This window comes from Toxoplasma gondii, chromosome XII, assembly GCF_000006565.2.
Source record: "Toxoplasma gondii ME49 chromosome XII, whole genome shotgun sequence".
Lineage (NCBI taxonomy): Eukaryota > Apicomplexa > Conoidasida > Eucoccidiorida > Sarcocystidae > Toxoplasma > Toxoplasma gondii.
Genome location: NC_031480.1, coordinates 4,634,680 through 4,657,559, shown reverse-complemented (window position 1 = coordinate 4,657,559; position 22,880 = coordinate 4,634,680). Strand labels below are relative to the sequence as shown.

Sequence of the window (22,880 nt, the reverse complement as noted above, 5' to 3'; positions counted from 1 at the left end):
CAGTATTCAACCTACTTAGCATGCTGACTGGTTTCAAGTAGACAGGCTTGATATCGTTGTCAAGAAGGATAATTTAAACTGTGCTGTCTTTCGTTGGTACGTTGTGTTGCTCTTCTGCCACTTACTTTTTGCTCTGCATCGAAAACCAGCGATGTCCGATGTGCAGTGCTAGTCTCCAAGAGTTGCAGGGTCCCCACCTACGAGTTGACTGTACGAATGGGATGTGTCGCTCCAAGCTTTAGAGTTTACGATGATTGAACACATTGTTGACGATATGCAGAAGTTTGTTCTTCGGCACTGGTCTATCTTCTCCTGTCTCTGCCGTTACCACTGAACCCTCATCGTTCAGTAGTGAATCTAGCGAACGTAGTTTCGCTATCACGGCACCGCATGTGACCCGTGTCTTCTGCCCTCCTGGATTGGGCTGACATGACCAAGGAAACGTCTTTTGCCGGCATTTGGCGTTTTTGATCTTACTTTATCGTAGCCAATTTCCATACAGATACAAAAGGTGACCGGGCCTGAACCCCCGTCTGTTACGCCTTTAGTTTTATGACTATGCGCTCGCTTGTCCACAGGACACGAGCGAAACGATTTTGAGTGTCTTCCTCGCTGGGCGTTCGAACCAAGGGACGTCAAAGTCGAAACTCGTTATTTTTCTTTGGTTTCTTCTTCATCATGTGTGGTGCTCTCATTCGGTAATACGTTATCAACATTCAACCGTATATGGACATTTCACTCTGGGGCGGCCGATAAGGCTGGCGCCCTCAGGTCTCGCGAACGTTGCACAACCAGCGGACAAACCGGCCTCTTTCGCGAATGTTTTCGCCACGATGACAATGGCTCGAAGAACCATCTGGTCACTTATGCCGTTGTTCGGCCTCCTCGGTGCCACAGGTAGCTTCGTTGAAGTTTCGTCCGGACTCGAACGGGGCAGCCTCATCCTCAAGTCGACCCTCCATCCCGTCTCGTCCCACCGTGCTGAAGACTCTGATGACTCGGTGTTGAAAAATCACACTGCCCCGGATAAGGGTGCCATCGCTAGCAATGAACTGACCTGGCCTTCTCATGAGTCCTTTGTGGAGGTACGCCCCTCAAACACTTCTGTACTTGAAGTACTACCTGCAAGTGTGCTTTCGGACGCGTCAAGGGTGTGGCTGTCTGATCACAGGGATCCTCATAATCTCGTTCACGGTTGTTGCCTCAGCTATAAGTGGTGCGGGCAATATTACCATTCGGTAGTCGTCTCTTGCCACAGCGTCTTCATGGACGATGCAGTGCAATTTCGCTGCGCAATTCGACCCCGCTTCAGTAGCAAGACACGGCTGTGCCACGTTGAACTCCATGGGGTGCCTCTGCGTTAGGTGTAAATGAAGTCAGGTACCAGATCATAGCTTCTTTTAAAGACGCCATTACGCTTGTTTCCGACACCGTAGCTGGAAGTAGCACCTGGATGCTGGACAGCGACCACTGTAGGAACCTACCGCGGATCCTTATTCGGTTTTAACACTCTTCTGTAGACTAACTTTTCTTGTCAATCTACTCTTGTCATTTTCATGAATTTTCGCGGTTGCGAGCGATCTTGTCGTGAGAAGGGGAGGAGACTTGGATCTCCGCAAGGAGCCTCATCTCCACCAAAGCCGACCTTTTCTCAGACACTTGTCTGTAAATGGAAAGAGAAATTGCCACTCATTCGACGCATGTGAAGCAAGAGTGATTAGGTGACCGACGTCATGCGTGGGGCGGATCACCCTGTTGTATGGTGCCAAATCACATTGATGCGTTCACTTCTGTTTTCGCTGCTGCGATCAGCACCAACCTCACAATCGGAGCCGGCTTCTGCGACTGACACAAGTGCCCAGCAGGCCCCGCTCGCTGACACCTGATAACGGTAAGACTACATCTCATCCAGCGTTAAGGCTCAATCTGCTGTAAGGCAATAGGTGCTGTGATGACTTCTGACTTTCTGTAGGGTAGTGACGCTGTCGAATTCGCAGTTAGATGGAGTGAATGTGGAGATCAAATGCTACTGGAACGAGCAGTACATTTTTCAAGACTTCATGCACGCGTCTGCGTAACTGAGGGCAATTCTCGAGCTTTTAGAGCACACATACTTTTCCCTTCGAATTTTTGCAGCACGTCAGTTCGGGTCTCCCAGAGACACTACACGTTCGTCCTCTGAAAGCAACGGTAAGTGGTAGCTGAAGAACGCCTCTAAAGAGTAGACGAATGAAGTAAGGTGTAGTAAGCACATAAGAACACTCGGCAGTTCAGTCCGAAGTATAGAGTTGACAAGTGCCTACGCCTTCTTGGATGGAGTGTCGTTGGTGCGTTCACGTAGTACGTGATGTGGTTTACCGCTGACCCGTATGCTATTCCTCTGTTGTCCAGATATTCTTCCCACGTCTTTTTTTCTTTCGGTTCATGCGCGATTGGAGGAATGGTTTGGGGATCGTGACACTGACCAGAGCGACACTTTTGGTTTTGGACAATTTTCACGGTGCCCAGCGTTCGTGTTCTGCTTGTTTTGCTGTACGCAGCGGACTCGGAAACTTTGCCCGCCACCATATTGGCTTCTGCTCCATTTGGTGAGCTGCGCTATCTTCAGAAAAACCGTTTATCACCACCTGGCGATAGACGCACATTAGCTTCGTCCATCCCTGCTGACGAGCGCCCAATTTGTATTATTTGCTAGCCGTAACAGCACGATCCAGTTACCCGGCCCGACTTGTTCGTCTTGTGTTTCTTCCCCACAACCGAAATGTTCACCGGAGAAAGGTTCAGTGCCAGAATCGTTGCTTGCACTCTGTGTCGACGATCACAAACGTAGACTGTCGCATGCTGCCGTCTGCACAGGAACCGTTCATAGCTTGGCGGTTCTTCCCACTGCGTCACAGCCAAAACCCCAGCATCAGGAGTGCGTGTACTGTTTCGTATGTTTCTGTCTCGGTCACACATGCAGCTGCTTTCCTTGAGGCGTCGCTCATCCGTAAGCAATTACACGATAGTGGCTGTATCCTGATGGATATGTACCACAGGCAGAATACCGGTAAATGAGAACCAGGCCTGCCTCTATAGTCCGCTTCGCCGCAGTTTTCCATCGGTTCTCCGGCAAAAGTCGACAGGGGGCCGCTTCTATCGAACGCATCGCTACCCGTAACCCGGAAGTGGTATTTCGTGTAGTGAGATAAACTCAGTATGTGGTTGTAAAGAGCCTTTTGTGGAACGAGGTTGTCAATAGACGTCGCGACAGTGCCGTTCGCGTGGCATATTTCCGTTGGTCGTATGGACTTTCAAGTCGATCTTCACGGACGCACCTGCAGTACAGTCGTTCCGTAGTTGTGAGCATCGACTTTGTGTGTGCTTGATGCCGCCTTGTCGCCTTGCATTCAACATTGTAGTCGTACAGGCATCAATACGATTGAGCCTAGTACCCGGTTTGTGTTCCGGAAGGACAGCGATAAAGGGTTTAGCTCTCCTGTCGGCGAAGTGTGTTTTCAGGCAGGCTGTTCAAACGCAAGAAAAAACGGACATGTAAGCTGCTGCCACAAACCCGTACAAGGCAGCTAGTGGTCCGAATATGGATGGGCATCAGCTTGATGTTCCCATTAGGCTCACCTGTGTTTCTCAGTGTGGTAAAGAAAAATCGAGCTGCACTATTTCTGAAATCACCCCATCGTGTTGCTCTATATTTCCCCAAGACGTATACTTATATTGGAGACTCGCGTTAACCACAGTTTGCTAAGATCGTAGCGTGTCCGACGCAGAATTGATATACTCTTAGCACTCGGGCAAACTGGCGCGTGCCGTATGTCTCGACAGCTAGTTTAGGTGTAGTGAATAGCATCGCTCACTTCGTGGTCTGCAATTTAGTCACCCTATCGAGCGCCTTTTTCAGTTAGGAGTGATACAGCGTATGCTGCTTACCTGCGGCTTGCATCTCCTTCGTGGTTCGACGTGCGTGCTCTTCCACGGCGGTTTGCTGCGTTACAGCGGCATCCAGGAGCAAGAAGAAGAGGACTACAAAAAGTGAGCATTTTTCCGCGACAGAGCGAAGCAACGTGCACCTTGTGTCTGGGCAGCTAATCTAGATATAGTGAACTGCACTGCTCATTGTGTGGCCTGCAATTCAGGCACAATATCGAGGCGTCCCGGCTGCGCAACAAAAACAAAGAGGTTGCTCACTCGTGGCTTCCATTGTCATTTGTGCTACGATGTGTGTGCTGCAACGTTATGATTTGCTGCAATACAGGAAGGAAGAAGAAAAAGAGAAATGAAGCACGTAAGCGCTTTTCCGTAATCTGGCGAAGCGGGGCTTGCCGCGTGTCTGGACATCCAGCATAGTAACTGTGAACACCGCCTCCAGATTTGGGGCATGCATTTTCGTCACATGACCGAAGCGCTTAATTTGAGAGAATACCTCGGAGCTCACGTGCCTCCACTTTCTGACCTCCGCGGGGCTGTGGAGTGTGCGTTGAATCATGCTACTTTGTATCGGTTGCAAAAGGAAAGTTCCGCAGAAAAGGTGAAGCGATTGCGGGGGTTCAAGGGAGACAGAGCAAGTGTCTGGGCGACACATTTATGCATGTAAAACCATTATCACGCTTTACACCCTCAAATACAAACACAGCACGATATAAGTGATGTCTCACTTGCGTCACTGACATGCAAGTATAAATAGACACTACCAAGTCCGCCGTCGTTAAAATAGATAGATAGACCCAAGTATTACGTACGGACGAGCATTAGGAAGGAGAATACCAAAGTGAATATCATGATTTGTGTACTGGCCGACGGACCGCAAATGCAGAAGTTTTATATCTTCGTGGTTAAGAAGGAAAAATGAGTTTATGTTCGAGAATGGTTGTTTATGACACTGTGGCAGCCAATATGCGCCGGAGCCATTTGGCGCGAATTGCGCTCTGCATAGCAACCTAACTCTTAAGGACTTGACGCTGGATGGAAAAAACGAGGCAACTCTTCTTCACATACGCCCAGCTGTCATGTCACGGCACGGATGTTTGCTCGATGTGTCAATTTCTCTGCCACTTCAGGTGAAGATGATTCCGACGACGACCCCCCAAGTGAGTCTCCAGCTGGAAGTATCATATTCCAAGTGGGATGGGTCACTTAACAGACAGACCTTCCAAATTCGTTTTCTACCGCGGAACCCTACGCCTTGCTGATGCGCATTTTAAGCAGTGCGATCCCCACGCGACTTGCTTGGTTTGTTGTCACTCGATTTGGTCTCCCGCTATTCACTGGCGGCACCACAGAGCGCATGGTGTCGCGAAGACACAGCGAGGGGAAAAGATGAGTAGACACTTCAACCACCGAAGCGCCGACTTATCTCGCCTACCAGGATAAACGCGCGAGTGTGGAAGCTCTTTTCTGGCTGTTTCTCTTGTAAGAAAGTAGAACTAAGATTAGGGAGGGCGTCGAGGAACGACAGTCAACAGCTACTACACTGGTACAGTTAGCTAATCCGCCTGAAGTGTGGCGATGTGGGCTTTTGGCCTTGTGTGGATGTGTTTCGCTTGTGCAGGGAGGCAAACGCGAAGGAACAAGAGAAGTGAGTCACATTCAATAATTTCAAGGATCCAAATGCGTAGGACATAGGCTATGGAGCTGACGGGGGGGGGGCGGTGTAGGCTGTGCACCTGCACTGCGCCGTGTAGGCGAGAGATTGAATTTGTGGGATCCGGTTCCTGGTGCAATGATGGTCAGGAGCCGCGAGACGTCTCCCTGTGTGGGAAGTCAAGCAGGAATATGGTGGCAGCTGTTTTCGGATGCTTTGTGGACTTGCGTTGTGTCTATACAGAAAAAGCGAGAGAGGAAGACGCAGAAGGTGAGACAAGTCTGTTGACTAACTGGGGCGACCAACGCAGCGAATCGGCATGCCGAATGCGTGTGAGCAGAGGTAGCTGCTTCAACGGGCGTTGAGGACGCAGTCTGGACCTGGTGTCCACGTGGTAGTAGAGAGAGTGTAGCCAAACCCATGTAGGCGTCGGTTGCTGCCTAGGCTGGTTCAAAGAGACCTGTGATGAGAGCTGATTGTTGACGTTGTTTGAATTTGCGCTTTCCGTACAGACGACGACGATGACGTAGAAGGTTAGTTGTCGTCACTAACGTCAGTCATTGTTGTCGCCCCTGTCAGACGGGCGCACAGGTTCTGCAGCTTGTTCGAGGCGGTGTTCTTGCTCTCCATTATTGAGCGGAAGTGAATGCGAAGTTAGGACGGCCGTGATGGAATGCTAGCCACGAGGCCGGGATGATACTCTATTGGTGAAACTTGTATTTGACGAGCGCTGTTTGTTGGTACTGTGCGAATGTTTGTGCTGTGTGTGCAGAACGAAAGAGACGCAAGAAGAAGAGACGTGAGTCACGCTCAGTTATGTAGAGGAGCGACGTACCTAGGAGAGAGGAGCGTACCCAGTGGGTGTCAGAAGAGTCTGGGTTCTGTCTCGCTTCGTAAACAAGAGGCGCGAAATGGTGCTCATCATCGGAATATTTGTCCCTGGTTGATCAAGGCGTGTGTGTGGCGTTGACTAGTTGTCGGCTTTGTGTGGATTTGTGCCGTGTGTTCAGAAAGAGCAAGGGAGGAGACTGAAGGTGAGGCACCACTGCTGACTGCCTGGGACGACATACTGAGCAGATGCCGAGAGGTAGGGTGTGGGTAGGTGGTTGTGGTTGCTGTTTCTGTGGGCGTTGAGGACGCAGTCTGGATTTGGTGTCCACGTGGTAGTAGAGAGAGTGTAGCCAAACCCATGTAGGCGTCGGTTGCTGCCTAGGCTGGTTCAAAGAGACCTGTGATGAGAGCTGATTGTTGACGTTGTTTGAATTTGCGCTTTCCGTACAGACGACGACGATGACGTAGAAGGTTAGTTGTCGTCACTAACGTCAGTCATTGTTGTCGCCCCTGTCAGACGGGCGCACAGGTTCTGCAGCTTGTTCGAGGCGGTGTTCTTGCTCTCCATTATTGAGCGGAAGTGAATGCGAAGTTAGGACGGCCGTGATGGAATGCTAGCCACGAGGCCGGGATGATACTCTATTGGTGAAACTTGTATTTGACGAGCGCTGTTTGTTGGTACTGTGCGAATGTTTGTGCTGTGTGTGCAGAACGAAAGAGACGCAAGAAGAAGAGACGTGAGTCACGCTCAGTTATGTAGAGGAGCGACGTACCTAGGAGAGAGGAGCGTACCCAGTGGGTGTCAGAAGAGTCTGGGTTCTGTCTCGCTTCGTAAACAAGAGGCGCGAAATGGTGCTCATCATCGGAATATTTGTCCCTGGTTGATCAAGGCGTGTGTGTGGCGTTGACTAGTTGTCGGCTTTGTGCGGATTTGTGCCGTGTGTTCAGAAAGAGCACGGGAGGAGACTGAAGGTGAGGCACCACTGCTGACTGCCTGGGACGACATACTGAGCAGATGCCGAGAGGTAGGGTGTGGGTAGGTGGTGGTGGTTGCTGTTTCTGTGGGCGTTGAGGACGCAGTCTGGACCTGGTGTCCACGTGACAGTAGAGGAAAAGGGGTCAGAACCCGATAGACACCGTAGTTCATTTGCTTTCGATCGATGTGGCGTGTGGCCAAATCTGGATGCTGGCGTGGTTGTATGACCTTTGAACAGAGATAAAATACGACGACGAGGTAGAAGGTGAGGCATCTTCATTGGTTTTCACCAGCAAGGCACCTGATAGACCGGGAGAGGTTGTATGTCTTCTTGAAGGCGGTGTCGCTGCTGTCCGTCCTTGGGCTGAAGGAAGGTCGTGCTGGAATGCTGGCGCATTTCGTGGCTATCTGCGGCGGCGCGTGTAGCGGATGTCGAGAAGTCGTGTGGAGGGAGGAGGCTGTTTTCGTTGTGCCTGCTGAAGGGACTGAACCTCACCTTCAGAATTTTATGGAGAACTGGTCACGCGAAGCGAGACGGTGTCCTACGACTGATCCAGTGGCGCATGCTAGAGTCTGGTTGGCGCTGTTGTGTGGATTTGTGCTGCGCTCACAGAGGACGACTGACGCGGATACTGAGGGTAAGACATATTTAGGAATTTCCGGAAGTTTGTGGCAGGCGGGGATAACGGGCGCATGTGGGTAAGAGCTGGGTACTAGGTGGACGTCCTAGGCTGGATTTGGAATTCATTTTCGAGAGTTCATTAAGACTTGCTGACTACAGATGGGGCGTCTCTGTACTGCTTGGATTTGTTTTTGCCTCTGCACTTCAGTGAAAACCTGTACCGTTGTTTTGTGGCGGTTCTTTGTTGTTCTTGTGTTTTGTATACAGATGCTCCACCAAGTGTTCGCTCACGGGGAGAAATAAAATGCTATCCCGCAGCAATCGAGGATCTCAAATCGACGGCATTTAAAATGCAAGACGCTCGCGGCTTCGAGGGAGATGGTCGAAAAGGGACCGTCCAACAACACTGGTGGTGAACCGTTGGTGGCGTCCATCGCTCTCTTTCCGTGGCCTGCTGGGACCGATGCCTCATCACTTTCGATAACGCCCTTCCTCATACACAGAATGAGTTTTCAAACAAGGACTCGCTGTCCAGTCCCACGTGACACTTCCTAACGACGGTCTTCATCAGCATCTTGTACCCGTTCCGATCACGCCATTTTTAAGAACTTTTGGTTATGCTTGACCCTGCGACCCCATTATGAGGTCGCGTCAAATTGCAATGTTAGGTGTGGTATACAATGACATTTCGCCATGCGCGGCATCCCAAAAGTGCTTGCACGCTGACGGTCGTCCGCAGGGGCGTTCATCAAGCACTGGCGAACAGGTGCTATCATGTTGTACAACCGCCTCTTGAGGCGCCATTAAGCGAAAACTGCCAGCTGGTCAGTTAATATGTGTTTTTTCCATTCTGTTCTAACAACGTCCGGAAAACCATGTTCCGCATAACACTACAGGACACGAATCACTTCTTTCTAGCCGCAAACCATATACTGGGGACATTATCATGCTGTGGAAGCGTCCCAGGATTCATATGCACACACGCGTACACAAACAGAAAACAGATTTTCTCGGCAATTGTCACAAGTAGAAGCATGTTATCGAAGAATCGTTTGGCTCCTTGACCCGCTGTTTTTCGATGCACTTAAGCATTTGCAGTGACGGATTCATTTGAATCTGCTTGCACGCAAATACGTCTCTGCGGTCGATACGAACTCAACAAAGGACAGTAATGTCGTTACTGGCTGCTATTCAGCCTCTTGCGCCTTCACTATTTCTAGTGGTTGGAAGAAAACGTTTGCGAATGTCTTGAAACGCGACACATCTGACACGCATCCACACACACACCACGTGCTACCGTGTATCGTTGTCTGACCTCATCACCTGCAAAAGCATCCCCTTTTCATACAGAGACCCACGGCTAGCTGGGTGGCAGTGACCACAGTGACATTCCTCTGCCGTCTGAAACTGCAAATTCGCCCGCAAACACTGAAATCTGAGGACTGCTGCTAAGTGACGCATCGAATGAGACGGCTGTATCTTCGATGTCGCGAATGCCTCTGTTGGCAGAGAGCGAACACAAAAAGAGGCGACACACAAGTACTTCCACGGGGCTATTCCAGATGTGGCCAGTCTAGACGTTCTCGTTTTACAAATTTGAAAGCAACCATTTTACCTTCTTTTTGTGGTTGACATAAACGGTAACCCGCTGCGGTTTTTCATGTCGTCGCTCGTATTGTGTGTCACTGCCAACAGAACCGAGATACCTTGGCCTCTACTCTCTGGCAATATGACTGGGGGTTGAACTTCAGAGAAACGGTGAAACTCCAAATGAGAGAAGATAAAAGTACACTTACCAGTAATGGCCTTGTATATATCTCATTTTCAGGGACCTTGGAGAGCTAACATTTGAAACACAGATGACGTATTTGGCCTTCTTGATTTCGAACTCAACACAACAGGTCGAGTACGCCACTCGCAAAATATAGCATAAGTCCTTGCCATACCATGTCTTGAACGTCCGTCGAGTTCTGGCGTCACGAGGACGACGCACGCATGAGAGAGACGACAAACAGCAACACAATATCATCACTTTCCGCAAATCAGTCAAAAGCTTGTATCTTAAAGCTTTGCTCTACTGCTCCAATCTATAGCAGTTCGAAACCCTTACTTCGTTACTGCTACAGTCTACGCACTGCTGACGTAGGAAGCAAATACGCTGGAGTTTCTCAAATGCTGCTTGAAAAGAATTCCCCTTTGGGGGACGAGTTACTGCCGTCGATTTCCGTGCCACAACGTGATACGGCTCAGATCGCCATTGTTTTCAAGGGAAACGAAGTTGCTCCTCGATACTATAGCAGAGTGCAGTTTTCTGAAATACCGCACGTGAAGGTTCTTTGGAAAGGACTGTGAACACAAACCGAGCAGCATGCAACCGGTGTCTCTTCGAAAAAAAAAATATGTTCAAGCTCTCTTCCTTCCTCATATATATATATATATATAACTCTTCTAACGCATCTGAGGCCGGTGCATTTGTTTGTGCATGCATGCAAACGCAACATTTAGCGCAGCCGAGGGAGAATGTTCGAGTCGTGTGTGTCCTGCCGCCGACTACGAATGTTACACTTTACACGAGGTATGTGTATGTGCCACGGATAAAAATCAGTCTCTGATTTTCGCTGTTTGTCAGTGTCTGTATCTGCATTTCTCCACCAGGGTCTCTTTCTCGCTCCGTTAATCGTCGTTGAATTCGCTGAATCCGATTGGCTTTCTCTGTCCCATAGGATCCTCCATGACCCATTCCGGTGCTTCCATCATAGGTTTTGTGTCGGGGGGGTATCTGACCAGCCCCTTACCGTCACCTAGCTGTTTCAGCGGTTCGTTCTCTGCCAGGTCGCGATACGTCCTCTGTTTGTCTTTCCACGCTTCCTCTCTCTCTTTCCGGATTATCGCACTCGTGTTAACGATCCTTTCTTCTTCCTCCTCTTCATCCAAGAGGCGCTCGTCCAAGTCTCTCTCGCTCAGACCGTACGTGGGTCCAGATCGCGGCCCTAAGCCCTCCGGTATGTGTTGCTGCAGCCGCGTTTGCTCGAGGTCCAGTGTGCGTGCAGCAGCCTCCTTCTTTTCTCTCAGAGTGTCTCCTCTCATCATTTCTTCTTCTTGCGGAGAGGACGCCACGAAGATTTCGTTTCCGAGACCGCGACCAGGCACCGGCCAAACGCTCGGCTTCGCGTCTTTCTCCATGCCTCCGTCGGACGCAGCAGAGCCCGCAGCAGAGGCTTCTCTTCTTGCATCTATTTTCTCACGGAGAATGTTGTACTGACGAAGAACGTCGCTCTTAAAGAAGAAGGCTTGTCGCTTCTGGCTCCGCGCCGACGAGCCTTTGTACGGATTCCAAGGCACGCCAACGTACCTGAGCACCGGCGGAGTGTGGCGTCGAAAAGAGAGCGAGACAAACAAACATACCACAATACGAGACCGTCAAGAGCTCTAAAACGCCACATCGAGTACACAACTTCTCAAGCGCCCCTGCATGCACGCCAGATACGTAGGGATGTCCAGGAGATTTAACGGCTACATGACGCGTGTCGTGAAAACGGACAGGAATGATGAAGACCAAGACAAGAGCCACATATCGTCGTGTTGGAAGAATCAGATGGCTTTGTTTTCGAAAAACAACATTAGGGGCCCCGGAGACAAGTCCTGAGAAGGAGAAACACGAGAGACCTTCCAGGGTATTATGACCAGAGCTACCGGCTTCGTTGTTCAAGAGGAGAGAGCATTACGGCAAACGAGGCAAAGCACCGTCCTTTTTCGTGCAGGCCCGCGTATCCCACCATGTCCTTACCTGTGAGCGTCTTGATACCAGTCGGGGTCATTGAACTCTTCCTCCTCGGTTCCGTCCACACCGATATGGCAGTTGTGGTAGAGTGCATGCTGGATGTCAAGCACTTGCTTGATGAGGTCGTCGCAGCAGTGAAGCACAGCTTCTCTCGGAGTCAAGCTTCCGTCGGTCTGCACCTCGAGCGTCACGACTTCTCCTAGGTTCTGGTACGGCAAGTCATTTTCTAGGTAATCTCGGCGGTACGCTTCCCGCATTTCCTCCGAAGGTTCGAGGAGACGGTAGGCGTTATACCGGTCTTCCGGTTTCTTGGAAGCGAAAGGAAGTGACGAGTGGGAAGCAGGCCGGTCTGGTGACCCCTCCTCATTTACTTTCGCATCCTTGCCTTCGCCTTGTCCACCTTCCGCATTGCCTGCATTCCAACGCTCTTCTCCCTCTTCGTCCTGCATGCCGCGTTCTGTCCCCTCTCTGTCGTCTTTTCCCGCGCTTTCCGCTTCTCTTCCCTTTCCTTCCTCCTTCTGTTCCGACAGCACTTCTGACGTCTGAAGGACCGGCAAGAGGGAAGCTTTGACAACATCGGGAGCTCCTGCGGTGGCTTGTCGCAGCATGTCTTCGACCTGAGTCATGCGGATATCGTTTTCGTCTTCTTCATTTTCCACCTCGATCGGAGGTGCGTCCTCATTCACTTCATCCCACTTTGTGTGGACAGCCTCTCCCCGCCGTTCTGCCGCGTAGGCGAAAATGGGAACAGGCGCGACGTAATTTGTGAAGTACATGAATCCTTCCTTGTCTCTGTCCCGCTCTAGGGAGTCGTAGCCGAACTCAGGCATCACATACTCTCTGATGCGCTCGATCTTGAAGTCCATGTTCACGTAGTACCCCGCATTGACCGTAAATAAATACTGGTTCTTGTTCACGACTTCAACGCCTTCGGGTAGCTGAATGTGGCCGGCGACAGCGACGAGAGGCCCTCGGACGCGCAGCTTCGCTCGGAGGGGATGTGTGAAGTTCGCAGGCGGGAGGGGAACAGGGATCCTGTAGTACATGTCTTCTTCCTCGCTGTCGTCGTCCGAGGACGAGGGGGAAGAAGGCGGAAGCAAGTAAGATGCCCACCCTTTCTCTGTTTTTTCACGCGGTCGACTCCTAACCAGCCTGGTGCCCGGTGGAAGGAGATTCCACACATCGCTTGTCTCTGTCACGCGCGTTTTTGGTTCGTTTTCAAATGTAGATGGCACTTCCTCTTCGTGTTCCTTTCTTCTCCCTTGCCTCTCGTCCTCGCCTGGTTCGGCCGCCTCCGAACCTTCCGCTTCAATCCCTGAGAGAGACGCGCGCGCTACCTTCATCTCCTGCCGCTCTTCTCCTTTCTCGCCTGCGCCGCCGCACCCCCCTCTTTCCTTGTCTTCCTGCTGGCTTTTGATCCAAGCGTGGATATCCATTCGGTGGACATACACAATTTTCTTTTCGCGGAAAACGATTTTACCCAGATTGTTGAAGATGTCATCGACGATGTCTTCTCGAATACCCGGCAGCGAGTAGAACTCGTGCTTCGCTCCTTCGATCTTCACTGCCGATATCGCAAGAGATTCTAGGCGCGAGAGACTCGTGCGACGCAGAGCGTTGAGAAAGACGGGAGCTACCGAGGAGAAACATGTGTGAAAGTAAAAGAAAGCACTGCATCCCGAATTGTGGGCGAAGAGCGGCTGAATCTGCTTGAAGCGAAAACCGGAGGAAAGCGAGAAGTCGGGCGAGTGACGACGCTCGAGGAAACGCTGGGCACAGCAAAATTCAGACATACAAGGAACCACAAAAAAACTTCGTGTAGATATCTGATAACTGGACTCATATTCTAACTATACTTCTCTGTCCACTCGCTTTGAGATAGAACAATGTGCACACATACGTTCATCGAGTATACCCGCATTCGCCTGAGCGGAACAACACAAGCTGTAAAAATAGCGGTCATTAACTCAGAACTAAAGGGCCCCGTTAACTGAGGCAGATGAGACACCAGAGCTACAGGAATGGATGAGAAACGCGAAGTGTGACATAGAGTATCAACTGCACGAAGAAACGAGTAGCGAAACGAGGTACGGAAAAACACCGAAGCCGAAGAAGAGAATAATTTCAGGGCGCACCAGCGCCACAAAAGCATACTTGTGGTGGTGCCCGCACGCAGTGAAAGTAGGTTGAATGCTCTCGTTCATTTTTGACGCGGGTATCCTTTACAAATGCATGCAAATAACGCCAGCACGTCAAACGAGAATGGCACACATCTATACAGGCTTAACAAAGCTCCAACTGTAGTCACGACGACAACCCTGCGAGGCCGCCTCTGGGAAGAACTACGGAGATCCCGAACGCATAGAGGGAGTACCTGGATGGCAGATGGCGGAATGACTTTTGTGTGAATGAAAGGTTTAGAAGCCTCCTGAAGATTCAGCAAGAGAGAAAATAGGCAATACACATGCGGCGAGACCCCGCAGAAGAAAAGATCGAATCAGGGCAACGGGCTACCTTAGTCCTGGGAGTAGTCATCTCTGAGACAGGACTATGTATAAGCTTTTTCTTGAGAGTGATACTACGAGGTGAAATTCCGGTTTAGAGCTTGAAGGTCTTTCTTTACCAGATCTAGTTTCTGATCGCTCCTTGCGCCTTTGTTGGTCCGCCGAAATCTTCGGCCTCTTGCATATCGCTGGAGAACGCCTTATGTGTCCTACCGGTCGTGTCCTTAGTAGGTTAGCATTAGTATATTCAGTGTGTGGAGTTTGAACACATATATGCAGCTTAAGCTTCTATGCCGTCATGTTTATCAAATGGGTTTCGTCGTTATTGATATTGCATTGACATGTTGATGACATAGACACAAATAAACGGCCGACGACCGAAACACAGATGCGAGACAATGGGCACGAGCGGACAGTCATAGTTTCTGCTTGTACTTCCGTGGATGAACCCCCCCCCCGACTAGGACAAGGACACCGACGTCGAGCCCTCAAATCCTCCACGCAGATTCGGCAACTTCTGAAAATATCCCGGAATCTAACACTTCAGATTGAAGCGGTTTCGCCATTCCAACCTCTACGGGGTTGCCATTTTTTCGATTGATTCTTGCGGAGAAGACACTCACAATGAGGCTCCGAAAGTAAGGCTGGTAAACGCGGAAGTCATATTTAAGCGGAGGCGAGTCATCCAGCTGAACAGGGCGAAAGAGGTGAACCCCTGCAGGCAAACAAAATAGGGAGAGAAAAACGGAGACAGGATGCGCCGGAGAAGAATCGAAAGGACAAAAGAAACACCTGCACCAACAAACATCGAAGAACCACGCTAAGCGAGGGGGATCGCGGCGGGTTGTCCTGCCCTGGGGTCTTGAAAAGATGCAGAGAACTGTAAGTCACTGGAGGTCGAAACGCATGCAGCAGATCACGGCGAACCTTGAGACAAGGGGAGCACAAAAATACTCGTGAGATGTGGCTATCGGAGGTCCGGCACGCCCGCGTTGGGAGCCCAGTTAGATGCTAGTATGCTCGGTACCATCGCACTGGGAGGAATAATCTCTAAGGCAGAGTGATTTTTAAGCTTTTTCTGTGGAGGTTTCTTCTAAGACCCCGTTCCTCTATATAGATCACATGGCCTTTGGCGTTTTGAGGAAGTTAACATGAAGATCAAAGCTAGACCATGGATTGTAATCGCCACATTATAAGTAAATACTGTCCCTGTACCAATGATCCGCGACGCAGAACTGTATAACTCAAATCGAATAAACAGAGACATTCTAGTATAGTTTATTTGGAAGATGGAAGACGGAATCGTTATTAACCCAAATAGTCTTGGACACTGAATCCACAGGATATCAAATGTAATACCAATCAACTGACTTAAATAACACAGGGTTGAACTGTAGATCAATTTCAATGCCCAAAGCAGAACACTGGATCGGATACCCAAGGAACTGTGCTCCCATTGATGAGAATCACAATATAAATTATCAGGCATGCAATACCAATCACGTAACAACTGATGCTAACTCCCCTGGCTAACCTTTGACTTATTAAATCAGCCTGGGATCATAAACGTATTATGTATGGTAAGACTGAGAGTGGACTGTCGAATGAAACAATGCGCTCCTGCGCTAGTCTAAGTCTCTAACGCACCTTTTACTTACAACTGTACGGAACGTAACAAACCTCCACGCAAAGAACTTCTTATTCTGTTGTAGCTACTATCCTACACCTTTCTAGCGGATTGATTCTATGCTTATATCAAACCAACACTGCTAATGACTCCAGCTTCCAAGCAAACATGAATACAAGTAGGATATTGAAATATGTGAAAAATGGGAATGAGGCGCACTTGCCCCAAGAACTCCAAATAGTCCAATTTGGCACCTCCTGGAGATGGAATCTCTTCTATCCACGGTTGTGCGGTCGCCTCCACAGGGGATTCGCGGGGTTTCTGTTTTTTACGACCCCGAGAAGGCAATGGCACACAGGTTGGACAGACTAACACGGTGGGGCTGAGAGGGAGTTCAGCAGTTCGCGTTGATCCTCTCTCTGCTGCTCAAAGTAATCTTGATGCCGCCTTTGTTCTACGTCGAGTCGGGTCCGCCATCGCTGTTGGAGTTCCTCTTTTTCTTCGGCAACCTTCCGATCCAGCTCTTCGGGACTGAGGTCAAGGACACTGCGATCAACGCGCCAGGCCTGCGCCTTTCTGCGAATTCTCTCTTCCTCGTTAATGTCGTCTCCTCTGCCGCCTGTCTCCTCCCAAGTCTCCGCCCCGGAGGGCGGTGGAGGATAAGGCGACGGCACGAGAAAAGAGGGATAAGGCGCTTCCCGCCCGACAGCCGTCGCGACCTCGCCTTTGGCAAGAAGCCGTGTCGATTGCGAGGAAGAACAAGGGGACAGCGAGGAGGGCGGAGGAGCTGGAGACAGATTCAGAAAGCGTTGAGGAGAAGAATGGAACGCACAGGACGACGAGGAGAGAGACGACTCACACGGCGAACACAGAGACGAGGAACAGAGATTTGGAGCAAGAAAGGAAGAGGGAGAACAGGAGCCCGAAAAGGTTTTAGAGTTGATCGGAAACACGCGCCTTCTCCGGAGACGCGAATCTTGCCTAGGGGCGTGGACGGGACGGCTCTCAAGCTCAGCCGAAGACTTCAACGGGCAAGCTGACGAGAATCGTCCGCATGCACAAGGCAGAAAGGGAGATAAAGAAGAAAACAGAGCCAACGGTGGTCGTGGAGAACCTGGAGAGCGAGGGCACGCATATGGTCGACGCTTTGTCTCCCTTTTCAGGTTGAACTCTCCCTCCGAAGTCCTAGCCCCTTCTGGAAACAGAGACGGTTTCCGCCTCGCTGGGAGCGACTCAATGCACCTGGGGATGAACCTTGGGAGATCTGCAGAGAAACGCCATCGCGGAGATGCGTACGAGAAGGCGAGAGAGAGCGGCCGGGAAGAAGCCGCGGAAAAGGATAACGAACGCGAGGCAAAGGTCGGCAGAGGGGGAGAAAACAAGGGAAGACCACGAGGAAGAGACGTAGGCTTGGAGATAGGATGAGTGAGGACGGCGGGGGAAGACCGGGGAGACACAGAAAAGGCGCAAGCAGAACTGGAGATACGCGGCCCATATGGGTGCTCCCTCAGCGTATGCAGCAACACCAGGAAGACGAAGAAAAGAAAGAAGGTGCGAGGCCCCCAAAGGGCCAGAAACGATACACGATCGGTCATATTTCGTTGGAGAAGAAGAGACCTGAGAGGGTCTCTGTTCTCCGTCTCGCCGTTGCGCTAAGGCATGTGAAGCGGGGACTTGAGAAACCTAAGAATGGTCTGTCTTCCTTTGCATTCACCAGCTACTACCCCTCCGCCTTCTTAGCCATACTCTTGGAACAAGGAAGAGAGAAGAACATACCCTGCGATCCTCGGGCTCAAGTTGTCTCGCCGTGCCGCGGTTGCGTCTTGCCCATTTCGTCGACAGGGAGCCACCCACACAAAAGAGACTGGACTTTCACTGAGACACATTGAACGCTTTAGGAACGAAGGATCACGCTTCCCCCTCGCTTCTCCGTCCTTTCTTCATGAATCTGAGAAGAAAGTATTCCTGCAACAAGGTCTCACGCCTTTGACGGCGTACACCCCTCTTTGAGGAATTGTGCCACTTATACTCAAGTCTTGAATCCACCGTTGTGTGACAAAAACACTGTGCATACATCCCGTCAACATTATCTTTCTGTGCTGTGGATTTCTGAACGGAGAAACAAGGGCCAACAACTCTTCCCGTGCAGCCACCCCTGTGTTGAATCACCGGCACCGCCGGTTGTCGACAAGATCTGTACAGACAGAATTTGCGCCCGTTTTCCGTCTTCGGGCTCGACGCAGTTCCAATTTTTACAGCTCTTTCAAAAGTCTCCTCCACTGTGGGCACCGCTTTGACACCCTTCACTCGCGGGGCAAAACCATGGGGCCAGCGGTTTCACGGCACCTAAATCTCTGGCCAGAGTTGGGGGGCTGTCAGAGAGACTAGGAAGTCGACAACAAAGACGGCTCAGCAGCAGCCTAACCGAAATAGGGATGAGTGATAATGAAGGAACGCGGCAAACACTGTGGGAGAAAGGTTTGGGAAAATTACACCTCTCCAGCACAGAGCTCCAGATGCATCTGCCTGGTTGTCTCTGACAGTTGGGGTTGACTGCCAAAATACAGAAAGAACTCGAAATAAGGGGTCCGGCAGGATAATCCCGGCAAAGGAAAGGTTTCCAATGCACAGTACTAGGCGCTAATAATGAGTGTGAGCATCTCGGCCAATGCTTCACTCAAGATGACACGAGACAGCAGCCCCATCTAGCATTCTGCACGAAGTGTCTTCAACACACAGGATTTTCTGCATGCAGAGCGTCCTTTTCCACATCGCGACTTGAGGCACACAATCGTAACAGCCTCGTGAGATATGTTTGCTGTTTCTGTTCCTTAGCACACTTAGCTGGAAAACGGCAATATCTTCTACTTTTCTGCGAGCTGCAGATTCTGTCATTTCCTGCTCCTCGGTCGATTCAAAGAGGGAGGGGGGGGGGGCCAAAACAGTCGCGTTTCGCTTGGCTTTGAGGCCGCGCTACTGGCGAAAAACAAATGTTGGCAGCAGGGCTACAGAATTGGCAGCGCTTCAGCTCATTGAAGCTCGTTGGTATCAGCTTTTCCTGCCAGAGATGCTATGGAACATCTACTCATTGTTGTTTTGTGCTGGGGTGTACACTAGCGAGGAACGACTCTACGATGGCCTTGATGTCTTACTATGCTCAAGTGATGTGTAGGTATCGCGATGACGAAACTTCGCTTGCCTGTTCTTCACTTCACAAGCCATTTGTTTCCGTCAGCCTCAAGCCTGCTGGGCTGAGTTCTACCTCACAGGTGGCCTTTAGATGCCTGCAGGAGACATCTTCTGGCAGGCCGTTTTCTCAACCTGCAGTGTTACAGCATGCGTTCTCTATACAACACTTAGCAGTACGGGCGACCGGCTGTCCTTAGGTCGTGCTACCAAGTGTTTTGCTATGAAGTAGAATGGACTCTGTTCGTGCTGCACAGAGACGGTAGTCCTACACGGCATATGTGGAAGGCAGACACCATGTGTACCACTGGAGTGAACATCTCCGAAAGATTCCTTCGAACACCTCAGTTCAAGGGACAACTTCCGCTGGTGCTTGCTTGGTCTAGACCTAGCCAGCGGCGACAATTTCGGAGAAAATCTTGTCACAAGGAACGGATTTAATGTAAGCAAGTTAGTCCAAGTGTATCGGACTGAGATAGAGATATCGGTGTCTTATACTCAGGAACATGTCTCAATCAAGCAGTGCTAAAGCCTGCATACACACATCAATTCTCTGATTTTATGCTTGACGTTCTGCCACAAGTGATAACCAAAGACATGTGTTCATGCCCGTATGCGATTGCTGGATGATGTAATATCAGTGCAGCGTCAGAATGTAGTGATCTCATGTTTACAACGGGTTTTCTGCAGGTCACCACTTTTTGCAGGTCTTCACTCGTCCAGCTGGTGGCTTGTAAACGCTCGAGAATCCTGTGCTGACACGTGCTCTCATCCGGCTAGAGCCCTGGGGCTCCCTGCTTGATCTAGTGTCCACAGCAGATGACCCGTCTTGCATAGAATCACAGGAAATCTGCCTTCTTTCTAATCGTGCTTCTTCTCTGTCGACTTGGGAACCGCTAGCCGGAATGCAACGCCAAAAGAATACAGCCACAAGATTCCCGGAAACACGTGTTGCAAACCTCTTGGAAGATGAACAAAACGATCGATCAACCTGGAGGCGATAGCATGTCACGAAATGTTTTGTGTTCGTTCCGTACGGGTCCGCGTGAGAATTGTGGTCTGGAAAACATTTTAAATGCGCGTGCAGAGTGTCCCTCTGCGCGCTGGCTAGAGAAACGAGAACCACTCAGAACCTAGAACACAGTATTCATCGGACGCACTCAATGGTATAGACAGAGGACGATAGCGTCCCGCCGCCTGAGTCCTTTGCCTAATGATCTGTATAGACATGAAAAGAGACTCACACTCCCCCAGGCCGAATAACGAGGAGGCGCCGCTATTACATGGCCATATCCGTTGCCTCCGATTTGCCTACTTACGCTATAAGTGTCACATGCGACTACGCAAGTTGCTCAGGCTGTCACAAGTGCTCGTTTAGGAACTATGCAGCCTCGTAACGGAAAGGGGACGAGACATGGGGTAGGGAAGCTATAGTCGTTGTAAGGGCATGTTAGCCGGATAGTAATTCACACCGAGCACGCCAATGAAGTGGGCAGCCATGGTTGCTGCCCCGTGTTCCGCGGTCAGTTTGCAGCTGTGTTGAACAGATTTTTCGAATGGTCACAACGCTTATTTAGTCCATGTGCACCAACAAACACACAAGGCTTCTAGAGCAAGCGCACCATCGGCCACGCTGACTTGAGCAACTTGACTTCGAGAGCGTTTTGAAAGTGAACCATTGAAGTGAGCCTCACTGGAAGTAAACACAGAATATTACATGGGAATATGCTATTTCCTTGCCCGCGAACGGCGGAAACAGACTTTCAAGCGTTTTCGTGGTCGTGCTGTCTTCGTTGTCGTTGTTGTCTCGGATGCTCTGAAAGCACCAAAAAGAGGCGGTGCAAGTGACAGGACCGTAAGTGCTGGCAGCGAAAGAGAGAGAACAAGGAACATCTCCACATCCACATTGATTAGAAGGAGCTCACCGCCCCGACCCTGACGATTCAGTCAACAATTTTTTTTTCGTGTTTTATCTCGTTGCTTGCCCCCCTTTGGTTAAGCACCTGCGTGTTAGCCCCCGCTGCCTGGGACGGCATGCGCGCTATTGAGAAAAAAAGATCTACTGAAAGTTTACGAGTATAAACCTCTTGTCGAAGGTTTGTACAGCATTTGACCCGTGAAACGTGTGCATTTCGAGGCGACAACACTGCTAAGAACCAATGTGAGAAATTCCATGCTTTCCTGATACTTAGCTTTCCCGCTGCAAAATCGAACAACCAATTGCTTTAACGGAGAACCAGTGTGCGCTCTGTGGCTGATGCTACTTCATTCTCCTATTGAACTGAGTGGAAACGGAACTTGTCATCATCCGTCATGGAGAATAAGGACGGAAAACATCCGAAGGTTGTTGTTCGAAACCAGGAGATGCCTGAGGATATGCGGAAAGATGCGGAAGAACAAGCTGTACGGGTGCGTTCCTAACATAGATAGTATTTACCGCGATGACGACCTCTTACCTCTCAAGGTACCCTCGTTTAACACCATCGCAACAAGTGTTTCGGTCTGTTTCGAGTGGCAGGGCATACCGACGAGTATATACTTCTCAACACGTCCGAATACTGTGGCCACTGGAAACTGCAGTGCGTTCTACGACGCTACCATACATCCTTTCCTACGTTTTACACCGCCTGCCTGTGCGTAACGCCTCTGATGAAGTAGTGGAAAAAATAGAGGTTTGGCCACCAACCGCAGACCATTGTACGGGGGCACGAACAGTTTAGGAACGCTTCACATCACGATCCTCAACAGCTAATAACTAGGACTGTTTTAGGGTTTAGTCGCCGCGGAGAACACATCGCCTTGCACGATGACACGTAGTTCGTGATCGATAAACTCACTACTTTGAGTGTCAAAATACATGTTTCATTGTGTTAGAATAGTGACAATGATTCACGGTTTTTGGGATGACACAACCCCTATCAGTTGGCGGTTTGCCACGAGCACGTCTCCAGAATGAAATGAGGTGACGCGAAGAGGCTGGCGTACATAGAGTCCCCTGTATAACTGAACTAGGTGTATGAGCGCTAATTTCGACAGCTTCGTTGTGCACCATCGGCTAGTCTATGCTATTCCGTATTCATGCACCCAGCAATACTGACCGCGTGACGCGGTGACCGTCTTTTGCATGTTGTGACTAAGTCCGCGGGATCTCACAAAACGCTTCTGGTTTGCCGCTGCCCTGAGAGTCTTACATCATGGCACACGCGAGTGTCGGCGTTCCTACTTTTTGGGGCTATGTCTTCCTAAATTTGAGCAGATAATCCCTCTTGTTTGACGCGGCTTCCTGTGTTTGCATCTTTCTGTAGGCTGTCGAAATGTTTAAGCACTTGCGGGACATCGCGGATCATATCAGACAGTTTTTCGATTCAAAGCATCAGCCGACGTGGAACTGTATCGTAGGGCGTTATTTTGGATCGAAAGTTACCTACGAAAGCAAACGCTACATTTACTTTACTGTTGGACAACTTTCCGTTTTGTTGTGGCGATGCTCATGAAATATCGACTGACCCGCGGAGCCCAACTGATGATAGAGATCCCGTCTACGCGTGCCGTGTAAGTGTCCCCGACTCTGTTTCAAAATGGTTGACTGACCGTCGCCTAGGTCCAAACCGAGCCACGTAGGCTGCTCCTGACAGCCGAAGCTCTTGCTGTTCGTGAAAGCCGGCGCAGCCCTTCATCCTGCGTCGCCCGATACAAGAAAGCTTGTGTCAGACGTACATCTAGACCCCTTCTACCAAAGCTTGTGGTAGCCTCGATGGGCAACAGGGCGAGAGAC

At 50.3% G+C, this 22,880-nt stretch overlaps 2 protein-coding genes across 2 annotated transcripts; one reads left to right on the top strand and one right to left on the bottom strand.

The window, feature by feature from the left end:
- Positions 1 to 32: 32 nt before the first annotated feature.
- TGME49_249570 (hypothetical protein) lies at positions 33 to 8,831 on the top strand. Its single transcript, XM_018780904.1, has 20 exons — positions 33 to 1,085; positions 1,813 to 1,891; positions 2,137 to 2,190; positions 2,541 to 2,588; positions 2,963 to 2,989; positions 3,502 to 3,534; positions 3,994 to 4,029; positions 4,253 to 4,282; positions 5,055 to 5,084; positions 5,546 to 5,572; positions 5,822 to 5,848; positions 6,091 to 6,111; positions 6,351 to 6,377; positions 6,589 to 6,612; positions 6,860 to 6,880; positions 7,120 to 7,146; positions 7,358 to 7,381; positions 7,624 to 7,650; positions 7,999 to 8,023; positions 8,275 to 8,831. Exons 1-19 carry the CDS (start codon positions 834 to 836, stop codon positions 8,007 to 8,009), a joined length of 825 nt encoding a protein of 274 aa, XP_018635042.1. The 5' UTR covers positions 33 to 833; the 3' UTR covers positions 8,010 to 8,023; positions 8,275 to 8,831.
- A 1,628-nt stretch (positions 8,832 to 10,459) lies between these two features.
- On the bottom strand, positions 10,460 to 18,350 carry RPOA (DNA-directed RNA polymerase alpha chain rpoA). Its single transcript, XM_018780903.1, has 5 exons — positions 16,293 to 18,350; positions 14,916 to 15,007; positions 14,163 to 14,216; positions 11,795 to 13,557; positions 10,460 to 11,359 (listed from the first exon to the last, which is right to left on the bottom strand). The coding sequence occupies exons 1-5, from the start codon at positions 17,512 to 17,514 to the stop codon at positions 10,681 to 10,683; spliced, it is 3,810 nt and encodes a 1,269-aa protein (XP_018635041.1). The 5' UTR covers positions 17,515 to 18,350; the 3' UTR covers positions 10,460 to 10,680.
- Positions 18,351 to 22,880: the final 4,530 nt, after the last annotated feature.